At 44.0% G+C, this 12,691-nt stretch overlaps 1 protein-coding gene across 1 annotated transcript in view; it reads right to left on the bottom strand.

The window, feature by feature from the left end:
- Positions 1–208: 208 nt before the first annotated feature.
- LOC106751586 overlaps positions 209–12,691 on the bottom strand; it is a 48,892-nt gene continuing 36,409 nt past the window's right edge. Inside the window, exon 8 of the mRNA XM_014632507.1 lies at positions 209–309. Within this exon, the coding sequence (XP_014487993.1) occupies positions 209–309 (101 nt within the window). The remainder of the gene's footprint in view (positions 310–12,691) is intronic.

Below are 12,691 nucleotides of genomic sequence, written 5' to 3'. Positions count from 1 at the left end.
ATCCTAGAATTTTACGGGGAGCTAAGCCGTTAATTCGCCATATTCTCCTTTTTTCTCACCGATATCTCTGCATTAGATCTTGTGTGAAAAAATCTATCTTTCACTTTCGTGCAATTCAGACTCAGAAAGTTGACGACACGGATGTTAAAACTGTACTTTCTGGACGCGTTGTACTTCGATCCCGGTCTCTGTACTCACCTTAATACTGTCATCTGGTGAAAACGTAGCTCATCGTCAAGTGAACCAGCCAAAGATTAAGGAACGCTCTTGAAACTCCGTTGCCGTCGTGCACGGCGGCTGGCAGTTCACCTGGAATTACATCGGGATTATTGCATCTTTCGGCCGAAGACTTATTGTTCAATTTATCAAACTAGAGACTAAACGAGTGAGCAATCCGCCAGTGACAGGCGCGATAATCGAGCGGTCGCCAAGAGAAACTAATTAAGTTGTAATGTTCTCGCACATTTTTATCTCTCTTTATCTGTCAACTTTGATTTCATTACGGTTTGATAATTTCCGAGTACATTTGTCGCGAGGAATTAGTATAACTATTCTGTCATATAGCGTATATGTTATATATATTATAGCTATGAAACAAATCCATTTGTCGACAGTGGATGATAATAATTATATAATCTATTAATTAATCTCAGTAATTTATTAATTAATCTTCACGCTTAATTTCATGTAAATTTCGCATAATTATATCGTTAATGTCAACCGAGAGTTGACACCTGTGGAGTACCAAACTTCTCGTAGCTACTCAGGTTATGAAGAACGAAAGATTAGTTTTCAAGCATGAGACGACGCTTATCGTCTCTCTCAAGACGACCTGTTTTCGAGCTTGTTTTCGATCAGTCGCTTCTTCTCTTTGATTTTCGGATCGTTGCTACCGCGGCAGCGATTAACGTCAATGCGAGAGATTCCCGATCGCAGATCGGTCCCGAGACGATTTGCGAGTCGCGGCATTAAATAGTCAATTTTCGATTGAGCGAGCATCTATACAAAACCGACGCCGCCGAATGAGCGCGCGCGCTCTCTCAACCATCGTCTCTCCCGTCAACAAGAACACATTTGTCATTTCATTAATGGTTGCGTTCCGTCTATAGGTTTTCCGTCAGGCGCAGGCCGCCGCCGGGTTGGCGTATTTTCGTGGCCTCCGTTTAATCGCTCTTCGACCGAGTTACGTTTCCCAGATAATAGTTTGGGCGTCCGAGTTTTCGTGAAATTAGGCGGCTCTTATTAATAGCTCTTACAGCACTCTTCGTAATTTCGAGCCCGTTCATTTACATGCGGCCGTGCTCGCGGTTGGCACCGAGATGAATTTCAAATACCTGCGTAAGCCGGACAATATGTGTATTTGCGTCGATGCTCCTCGTGTGTCAAATTGTCCGCGTCTCTTTTCATTTGGTAACTTTCGTCTGATAATTTAATTAAAGGTGGGTCGCTTTAATCAACTGATTGTGAGAATTCATCGACAGACCCCCGTGCAGCGCTAGATTGGCCGATTCTTCGACGTTGCGAATTTTTGATAATTAGACAGCGACTTACATATGTAAATGTGTGTATACGTGATTTGACTCGCGAGTGTCTTCGCTCTGTATTATGCACAATCTCTCTTTTTACAAATATTAGATTAATTTATTGAAGGTTAGATTAATTTAATAATAGCCTAAGGAGGATCATCCTCTTAAGTACTCTTGCCTGCGGCACTCAAACTCATTATCGAAGGATACGCGATTTTAATTCTTCATTAATCTTAAAATCTCGCATTTAAGGACTGAAAATTGATCCGAATTCAATTCAGTCCTTCGGTTATTTTCTGCGACATTTAACGATACGTTGGCTTCTTATTATCAGTTACTAAGTTTTCGATTGAGCGAGCACCTATATAGAGAGATAGAAATTCTACTCAAATTAATTAAACTCGGATACTTGATAGATCGTGTTCTCAATTGTGTTCCCATTGCACGTTTCATTGTGCTCCGGGAAAAGGTGTCGGCTGCCGCTATTCCGACATTAAAAATAAATACATTGTTAAATCTTCTTCCATTTGCTTCGTTTGCTTAATGACGAAACTTGATTCGACGATTCCGCCTGCTAAATTGCTTCTTTATTTTGACAGTAGTATTTCACGAATGCGCCTCCTTTCTCCTCTTTCTTCCTTCTCATTTTCTTTCTCTCCCCCCTCCCCCTCTCTCTCTTTCTCTCTCTCCTCATCTCTTATACTTCTCCATCGTGTCGGTATTATTCTGCCGCCCTGCCGCGCTTCGCCTCCCCCAATTAAAAAAGTTTTCGCTTAATCGGGTAAAATATTTTTATGAGCTTCCGGCTCTCCGGACGAAACGAAAACTCTTGATTTTTCATTAGTCCCTTAATGCGCATATTTCTCCATTATTATTCGCATCAACTCCGCTCTCGCGCCGATGGAATGCGATATTATCGATTCGTATATTAAAACGCGACGAACTATTAAAAAAAAATAGGCCGCCTGCAGCTATTTTCTATCGCCGTGCGATGGTTTTGCGAGCCGAACAAACGTAAATCCTGACAGAATCGTTAATCCCCGAACGCGTACGCGCCGCCGAGTTTGTTGAATTCGCATGCTCTTTTTCTTCGTTTAATTTTACATTTCTCAATCAAAAATATTGATGAAATTTTCATGAATTCATTTACATCCCGTCGAAAATTTGATCAGATTTATCATCTGCGACTACATCGTGATTACTTTTTGCCCGTCATTTCGATGATTCGCGTATTGAGGAAACTACATCAGTAGTTTGTACGTGCCCTCTGTCCTCTTTTCTTCTTCAGGAAACTTTTTTAATAAAATTACACAGAGCTGAAACGTTTGAAGTCGCGAGGGGAGAAATTATCTAGGGTAAGTTTCGACTGTTGTGAGATTTTTAATTTTTCCGCGTCGAAGATTCCACGGAGAATACACCGATAAATAAACTTGTATCCCCCTCCCCCCCCCCCTTTTTTTGTTNTTTTTTTGTTTTACTTTTCGCTACCAAGTCTTTGGGAGCTTATTCGCGGTTATCGATCACTCGAATCGTCCCGGGCATCGGCGTAACGTCCTTCCTTCCCGCTTGTCGTCGGAACGCCGATAGAAATCGCGGTCCTGGCCGTGTTCCAGGATCACCCAGGAATTTGTCAATTCGTCCCACTCGATCACCACCCCGCCGCCCACTGACTTACAGCTTCTTCGCTTCTATCCTGCCCCTCTCTTCGTCCCCGTCTCTACTTCCACTCCTCCAACTCTCGAGTACCACTGCCCCTTCGTCCATCCATACTCGCTCCTTCGATTCTTCACCGAGTTTCCGAGTTCTTTCTCTCCGCGCCTCCTCTCCCGCCCGTATCCTTTCAACTCCTCCACCGACGCTCCTTTTTCATTTTTGCCGCTGTTCTCTCTTCCTTTCGCGCCCCACGGATCGTATTGTCTCTCCGTTTTCCCTTCATCACTGATCTCACTTCACGCGTCTACCATAACTCCTCTCCCTCGTTTTTCTCCTCACACTTTCCATCCTCCTCCTTCACGGCGACCGGCCCGCCGCAGATTCTCCTTCCGGTCGACTCGCAAAAAATCACGGAGATCCTGAGATCTTCTTTACCCGTCTTAATCCAGGCATTCGTCCCGGCGACCACCCCGAGAGGGAGAGCCCGACATTTTTCAATGAAATACCACGGGAGCGCCGATAAAACTCGCGTCGGGCGGGCGTCGGCCTTGTTGAGAACGTCCTTCGACGGTTTAATGATTGCCAGGGAACTCTCTTGATCACGTGAAAGGTCTCTCCCCTGTCCTCACCGCGTCCTCTCCTTATCCTATCCTTACTTCGGCCGAGGGTTTTTTAATCTTACCGTGGGAAAAGAGGCCGCGATGAACGAACGGACGAACGGCCGGGCGGCTTTTAACGGGACAGCCGCGACGTGGTTTCATCTTTTCAACGTAATATTCAGATAAAGTATTTTAAAGGGAAAATTCGAGCCCCTTCGGTCGCCAGATGTATCTCGATGTTTTTACGACGGGCATAAAAAAACTGAGGACACACAAGCCGTATTGCTCGGCTGTGAATTGCGGTGAGAAAAGTTTCGAAAGTCTCGTTGTGCTCGGTTCAAAGTGAAAGAAAAATGTGTGCATCACTCTAAGTGCAATGATAGTTGGACGGAAAGACCGAGTATCTTGCATATTTATTTACCGCAAAAAACGAATAGATACCGTGAAGAATATTTCACGTTATTAATCTAGTTGTCTGTGTGTAAAAGGAAACCATTTCTATCTTTCTTTTTTAGTTATTGTTCGTCGGAAGGATTGTCTTCCTACAATCGTGGTAATACAGCGATATCTCTCACAGCAGGGACAAAGCAAGCCCCGTATGGCGACAATGCCAAATACGTTGTAATAGACCTCGGCTGAAGGTCGCGGTCGACGATCTGTTCGCGGTTGCTCGGGTCCGTTCCTCATTGCTACTTCGATTCATGCCCGTTGGATACATTTCCTGTATGCGACGCGGCAGGGCGTTCGCCAATCCCCGGGACGGAAGGGGCTGGAACTTCCTATTGGCCACTTCCTATCCCGCTAGTTCAGCGTTAGAAATTCCAATTCCCGGAGCTTGTCCCTCGGCTGACCACAAGTCGAGACCTTAGATTTAATCTTTCGATTTGGAAACGAAGGGTCTGACTACAAGAGCCGGGCGCTTTGTCTAATGTTATAGAATAGCCGAGAATTATCTAGAACGTATCATAATGTTTTCAGATAACTTACTTCACACACATGACATTTCCCGTAATTACACTGAGAAAAACAATACTTAAAGATTTATTTATAAGATATAAAGTTTATTTCTGTGAAATAACTTTTTAAGTACTTCTTTTTTCTCAATGCAAAGTAATGTTAGTTTTTTTCTGCAGTAATATTGACGGAGGAACATCGTTAATCATAAAAAAGATTTCTGGACAACTACGTTCTCATTTTCACATTTTTATTTCAAAAGCATGTTCCATTTCTTTCAGTATGCGTGCAGATATTATTTAAATTAACCAAACCTTACCAATATAATCATATGTACAATAGATCGCTGAAATTTCTGTCTTTATATCGACGCCGATGTTCAAAATCGCGGGAATTTAGCTAGGGAAATTAGCTATCCTTCCATATTTTTCCTCCAGAAAACAGACCGATCTCAAGCATTTTGTCGCGATGCGCTCGCGAAATTTATTTTGATGCATAATTTACGAGGTGAAACATGGCCGCGGCGATGACACATAGAGTGCTTAATGTCAACTTGTGGTCATATACTTGGTGAAGATAACGGGAAGAAATTGATGATGAGGTCGTAGAAAAGGTCCGAGATCAGCGGGGAGCTTTATGATTTATGCTTCGATATATCGCATGGCTTCGTTCGCGTGGTGCGCTATTATTATAAATCTGGAAACACCCAACCACGATTTATCGGTACGTATTTATTCTCTTGCTTCTTTACTGCAAATAAATCGATCTCTATGATTCACACAGCAAAAATCCAAATAACATTTACATCTGAAAACGGAAACGGTGGATCGCGGATATTTGTTGCGATGTGTGTTTTCTTGAAAACGATTTCGAAAACATGTCGACGTTAGTCAACACGTAATTAAGAAATTTCCGAAATTTGTATGTAAAATTGTGAAAAACTAAAACGACGAAAAAAATATACGCTATGAGAGCGAGTGTATTTTTGACGATCCTGCACAAAAGACGTGGATAAAGCCAAGGTACAGTAATCATCGGGTCGACATCGAAGATCACCGGTCGGACCTTTCGATTTGAGTTACATTTTCCGAATATATCGGGCTTATCCTTATACGGCATCGCGATCACGTAGCGGAATTTAGTATTTGCTCGCTTCCTACCTCTACGATTTTCAGCGGTGAGAATCCGGAGTTGCCGACAGAAGGACTGAATTGTCACGAGAGCCACGTTCCGAAGGACCTTCGTCTCTATTACTTCACCCTACCCGAACTTGGGTTATTCTTAGCTTTCGGCGATTTCCACTGTTCTCTCTTTCTCGTGCGCGTGAAGAAACACATCGATCGTTAAATTTCTTTCATGCTCGTTTGGTCAATTCGAGAGAAAATCAGTGCTTCGTACTTGGAACAATTCAACATTACTTCTCTCAACACACGATCGAGATAAATATCGTAATTCTTTAGTTCTTATTCGCTATCCAGATCAAATTTGGGTGGCATAATTTTTGCAATATCAGCTTGATTTCGATAAAAATTAAATATGTATAATTTTACGTCGAACAATTGGCGCAAACTTCTCTATTACTTTTGTTAAATTAAATCTCGTTAGTTAGGTTACGTATTCGTGAAACATGATCATCATTATTTTTATAGTGGACAATTACGAATAAAGTAAATTAGAATAAAATTCTTTTAAATGTTAGTAATTTTTGTTAAATACAGTCTCGTTAGTTTTTGCTAGGTTTATTCGTACGAAGCGCGCTACACTAGGCGCTATTTTTTATCTTATTTCTAAAGAAGATAAGTTTCTTACGGATTTAGATCACGTCCCGATGAACCAACCGCTTCCAGTTGGCGATCGACTTATAACATTATCGACGCGATCTTCGATCGATTGAACGGGGAATAGGGGGGGAGGGGGAGGGGGCAACAGAAGAGTTTTCGCTGCGATCGCGCGGCCTGCGCCTTCCGCGGAATTGGATCAGGATCAATTAATCAAAGCGGCGGTCTCGGCGCGGCCGCTTGGAATTAAAGTCGCGGTGGAGGCCGGGACGGAACGGAGGCTCCGTGTAATTGGCTTAAGGACATCCGGCTTGGAAATTCGGGCCCAGGGAGCGCGCACCTTAATGACCCAAACATTGCGCGGTTCCGAGTTGATTAGCGGCGAATGCATTCGGGGGCCGGGTGGCATTTTAATTGGTCCCGCCCTAACCTTCGCTCTCGCGTCCCGTCTCGTCTCGCCTCGTCTCATCTCGGGCTCACCGCTCCAGCCAGACACGAAAGAGAAATTACCGGATTACGTCACCGGGCCACAGGCCATGGCGGCTGTATCTTACCGCGGGACGATTTCTCATGTAGAGCCACGTCCCCGGGAAACGATCAAGGAAATGCCGAGCGCCCTTAGCAGCTGGTACAATGAGATTCCATCAGCCGCGGATGCCGATCGATCGGGGACACTCGTTCGTTAGCGGCATTCACTTATCTCGGTGATAAGTACGTGTAGATAAGTCTTCCCCAGGTTTCAGGTTCACGCACAGTCGGATGATTAACCTCCTCAGGGTTTGAGTAGGGGAGACCGGGGCAAGTTGGCTAACTGATTATTTCTGTTGTGTTTTAGCGAGTGCAGAATCGAGCACGCAGAGATTTCAAAGATGTCAGAAATGGTTATGGAACCTGTTGGAAAGCAACAGAAATAATCAATTAGCCAACTTAACCCATTAGCCAACTTGCCGTGGTCTCCCTAATTGGAAGAGGCTAGTAAGAGCCGGCGCTAGTAATTAATTGCGAGGTTAAACAGTTATTTAACTTACCAAGTCGATGAATCTAATGTCAATCAAACGTTTCGGTCGTAACTTTCGACCTTCCTCAATGATAATTACTGACTATGTATTTTTTAATAATACATGTGACAGTTCTCAAAATATATCATCAAATAAGAAACGAGAAATAGCCAACGTTGGTTGTTGCTTACGGTGAACAACAATGCCGGCCGCGAAGACTTTATTTACGGGCATCGATCGAATCGATTCTCGTTGGAATCTTTTCGCGTCGCCTCCGTTAAAAAGTTATTAACTCCATCGCCGTGTGAGTGTATTTACAAACGCGTCGTTTATTTTGTCCTTTATTCCCCTAAAGAGAACATTTCCCTTCATAGGTAAAAGATCGTCGAAGTATTCCTGTAAAGTGTATTTGAGTCGCAGATTTCGAGTCTTATTTCGCTAATCACTTAATTGGTTCTTGCATATTCAACGCGAATAATGGAACATGAAAGTAAGTGTGATAATTTGCATGTTAAAAGAGTTAATATTTCGTAAGGTTACAATTTGTTTTACAAATTAAAAGAGTGCTAAAATCTATTAAAATGTAAATAAAATATTAATGTAACACATAATGTGGCTTAGCGCCTTGGTAATGGCGAAATTTATGCTGTAACGATGAAACCTGGTTAGAAATAAACAGTCATGCCTTCTACATTACATATTAAACAAGCGGGAGCAGCGAAAAGTTACCTCGTTTATTCGCAACGTGACGCTTTCGGCCGGCGGATTATTTATGCGAACACGCATACGCGATTTATCCGATTCATTTTGCCGGTCGATTCGGCAAACTGAATAATATTTTGACGAACGACCGGAAAGTCAAAATCATTAATACGTCGTTAAGTTAAAACCAAACTTTAACGACGTAACCGCGTTTCAGTCGGTCGCGTTTGAGCATTAAAGTCAATTCACGGAAAACGAAACGGGGCTTTTCATAATGCCACAATGGCTTTAATTGCGATCCGTTCTAATTGCGGTCTCGATCGCACAAATTTGTACTTTATCCAATTTTATTCCTCCCGTCGCTCGCGCCTCTGTGTGTGGCGACGTGTACACATCGCGGAAAACAAATTTTTCCGTCAACAACAAATGTTTCAAACAATCGAGCATGAAGTTCCGAAATCGCGTATGTAAAATGACTCCCGCGTGCCCGTACGGTGGTTATATCATTAACAAATAATCCCGTTATATACATATTGTAATACTATCTACGAAATTCAAATTGGGTTACGTATGATATTAAATATATTTCCTCGCGCGCTTAAAAACACATATATTCGGGCGTGAAATTTCATTTTGTTCTCAATATTAAATCTCTCAATTTTGAGGAGGAAAATTGTGTCCGTCGATGCATGATGGAAAAAATAAAGATGTTTTGCAAAAGATTATTTTACCTCCGCAATCTTGATTTTAACTTATTTTCTGCGAGCACCCGGCGACTTCCTAGGATGAAACTCTTTCTCGCAAGGATCGTCGACTATCGCTTCCCAATCTTGCGTTTTCGCGAGACACACATTGTCCCGAACCGTTGAAAACGCATTGTAAGTTCGCTCGCCATCATGGCAGAGATTTATGCGGATTCACCTTCTTGTAACTGCTCCGCCGTGCGTTTAGCGGGGATTCCGTATTACAAGGACAATGGCATAAAACTAGCTGTCGAGCACCGCTTTCGCGATTAGTTTCCCGACTGCGGGTACTTTGCCGCTTCCGGGAGCTGCTGAATGTTTCTTGTCGCCGCGAGACTTCCCACGTACGCGCGCAATTTTACGAAATTATCAGACGCTCCGATAAAATCCGGCCTTTACCGCGATAACGCTTTGGAACGAGATGGGTGTATTCCAACGCTAAGTCGCGAAATTTTAGGTCTTGGCGCGCGATTACTGCGATCCTGAGTTTAATTCTGTTCCATGAATGACATCACACGATGAGCAAACCATACGAGCGAAAAAATACGTTCGAAATATACTCGCAAATGAACGCGAAGTTGCGCGACTCACCGGAGGCGCTCGCAAATTTTATAAGCTGATTTACCAGGATTACAATAGAGCGCATAACGCGCTAATAATCTTAGTGACGCGTCAAATCACTCGAATACGCTAATGACGGCGTAAATTGGCGTGCTCGATTCGATCGATACCAGAGCACGAAATCCTTGCGGCTGACATTGTTCCTAACGTGTCGTGAAATACCGTTTATCTCGTGCTTCGGTTTAATATGCATCATAGATATGTGACATCGCAAACCACGTAATCGTATTCGCGTGATATTCTGAGATAAATATGGACTTGCTACGAAAGAGGTCTGTCGTACTTGTCAAATAAATGCGAGGACGAAATCGTCCAATTTCCACATATACCGATGTTTACTAATACGTTACCAAATGGACGTCTAGTCGCTATTTTTTTCAGGCATTTTACAGAAATTGTCTATTTCTCCTATAATACACAAATTGATAATTTTCTATGAGACAGAGCTGAATAGAAACGACAAACTGTTTACAATTTAATTTGATATCAGCTTAATATTTACATTAAACGCGTCAATAAATTCAGTAAACATATTTCTAAATGTACACAATAATAACTAACATAAAGTAACTCCTCGTAAGTAATCTTTCTTTCGGCGCTATTGCAATATCAAAATTATACACAGTAAAAAATGTATAAATAAATCTATTGAAATTTTTGTGTTACCTTAATAAGATAAATATGTTAATTTAACATATATTTGTATATTTTTTAACATGTTTCCATATTAGGGAAACACAAAAATTTTAGTGGGCCGTTATTTATACAAAATCCGTTATTATGTAATCGCGTCCTTTCGATTAACATTTTTAATGAGTCACGACTGCGGAACTATATACTCATGCGACGAAAGTATGTTTCTAACGACTTCTTACGATGTTTCTTGTAAGTTCTCTCTTTTTCTTTCTTATTTTTGCTGGCGTCTATACGTACTGTGCACCCTAACGCCACTTCTAACGACTTATCAACCTTTGTTAGTTATCGACCTGAATCCTCACCTTGCCGGGATATTCCAGTAAGTGAGGATCGGTAGACGACGCGTTTCGATGCTACCGGGGAAGTCTCGAAGATCGGAGAACAATAGAAGAAAAGAGACAAAGAGAGAAAGAAAGAGAGAGGGGAGAGAGATAGAGAGAAAGAGAGAGAGAGAGAGAGAGAGAGAAATCACGTCCTTAAACAGCTGGACGTGATGACGGTGAATTTTCTCAAACATTTACAGCGTCGTGGTAGGAGAAGAAGGAGTAGAAGAAGACGAAGGAGACTCATGAAAAATTCAGCTTTCCCACGGCATACACAAAGCCACGGTATTGAAAGGGCTGAGAATCTTGTCTCGTGCGCGCGCGCGGTACAACTGACGACGACGTCACTGCGAAAGCCCGACGTCACACAGGCGAAATCGCATCAGGGCGCTATCGCGGAGGTCGGCTCGCCTCTCGCTGCGCCGCAAAGTCGTCCGTCTTGCGCGAGTGCCTTATTATGCTCGTCCGAGGTTAACGCCGTTCTTATCCGCGCGCGTGAGCCTCGGGTCAGGAAGCATTAGACGCGCTTTAGCAGACGCGGTCCCATTCGCCAGCGCTGTGCCGGCTCGGAATAAAGCTCGTAAATGGACGAAAAAAGTGGTCGCGCGATAACGTGAGGTTCCTTTCCCCGGTCGGGGTGCATTTACTGCCCGCGCGCGAGCGTCAGTCAAGCCCTTCGCCCCCCCTCCTCAGCCTCGCCTCTCGCGGTTTGCTCCATTTCCATGCCGCCGTCACATTAGGCTGCTGGCATTTCCATTTCCATGAAACGTGCATCCTAGTCGTCGTCGTGGTCGTCCTTGTCCCCGTAGTCGTCTATGCGGGCTGCTAACGGCGCACGACGACCACGACGACGCGACGTTGAATAAAGATCGCGCGCCTATGCGCAGCCAACGACGTTGTTTAATCTTACGCCATTGTGCATCCGTTATTCTCGTGACGGCCGTTAGACTTCCGCTGGAAAAAAGAATCTACGACCGCGACGGAGGTGTCAGTCGCCAAATAATTCATCGAATTACGGATGGCGAATAAAAAAAGTTTTCTTTCACGATTTCGTAAATAAAAAATTTCTCGAGACATTTATAACCGTAGCTGCTCCGTCGGTCCAGAACGATCGCAACTTACGCAGAATCCATTATTATCGCGACAGATGACAATGTACAACGAAATGCGATGTTAACAGGAAATATTACGCGTGATAATGCAATTGTATTATTCGATCGTGTCGTCGAGTTAGGCGTTTCCGCCGTCGAATAAAGATAACGCGCGACTCCCTCGCATATTTCTCAGGCGTTTGTCAATTTTCCCGAAGCGACTCGAGGCTCGCATTTCGTCAGCTCGGCGTCAGCTCGCTCCGGACATCACGCGCGCCGAAAGACGTGTAGAAATCTTGCGACTTTCTAAAGACGCAATAATAATGAATCGCCGACGGACGGAAGAGACTCTCCTCGGAATACTCTCTCTCTCTCTCTCTTCGTAAAGTGTCGCTGATTAAAATCGTTTCCGGAGATTAATCCCGACGAAGCATAATCCGCGAGATTGAAGTCGCGCTATTGCTTCACGGCAATGAGCGCACTCGCGAGGAATGAAGCGATGACACGGCCGGGAAGAAGATCAAAGGTGCGTTCGCGAGATTATGACAGGCGCACGAAAGATTAAGATTTCCTTGTGCCGAGTTTACTTTTGAGGGGGAAGTGGCTTCGGGATGAAGGCGAGCACGTTGAAAGCGCGTATTATGGCCTCCTCGCGAGGAGGGGGCAGGGGGACAAGATGCGGCTGCCCCGCTCCTGTCCCCGGTTCCTCCTTATCTGCCCCCCCCCCCTTCCCCCTATTCCCCTATCGCAGTCTGTTCATCTCCGGGAACAGAGATACCCAGTGAGAAAACATCGCCCTTCCGCACGAGAAAGGGAGGAAGGAAGGAAGGAAGGAAGGAAAGCCCTCCTCCTTTTTCCGTTGCCGTCTTGGCGAACGTGAGTTTTGTTAGGACCATCGAGGAAGGAGCACAATGCGCATTGTGCGACGCATTGTATCGATGCATCAAAGATTTGCGCCGTCGTCAGTTGCATCAAAACGAACGTGTGCGCCTCCCCCCCCCCCCCCC

This window comes from Dinoponera quadriceps, unplaced genomic scaffold (genome assembly GCF_001313825.1).
Source record: "Dinoponera quadriceps isolate SergipeBrazil2010 unplaced genomic scaffold, ASM131382v1 scaffold386, whole genome shotgun sequence".
Taxonomy (NCBI): domain Eukaryota; kingdom Metazoa; phylum Arthropoda; class Insecta; order Hymenoptera; family Formicidae; genus Dinoponera; species Dinoponera quadriceps.
Note: the sequence above shows the minus strand (reverse complement) of the source record. Positions and strands in the feature narration are given on the sequence as shown.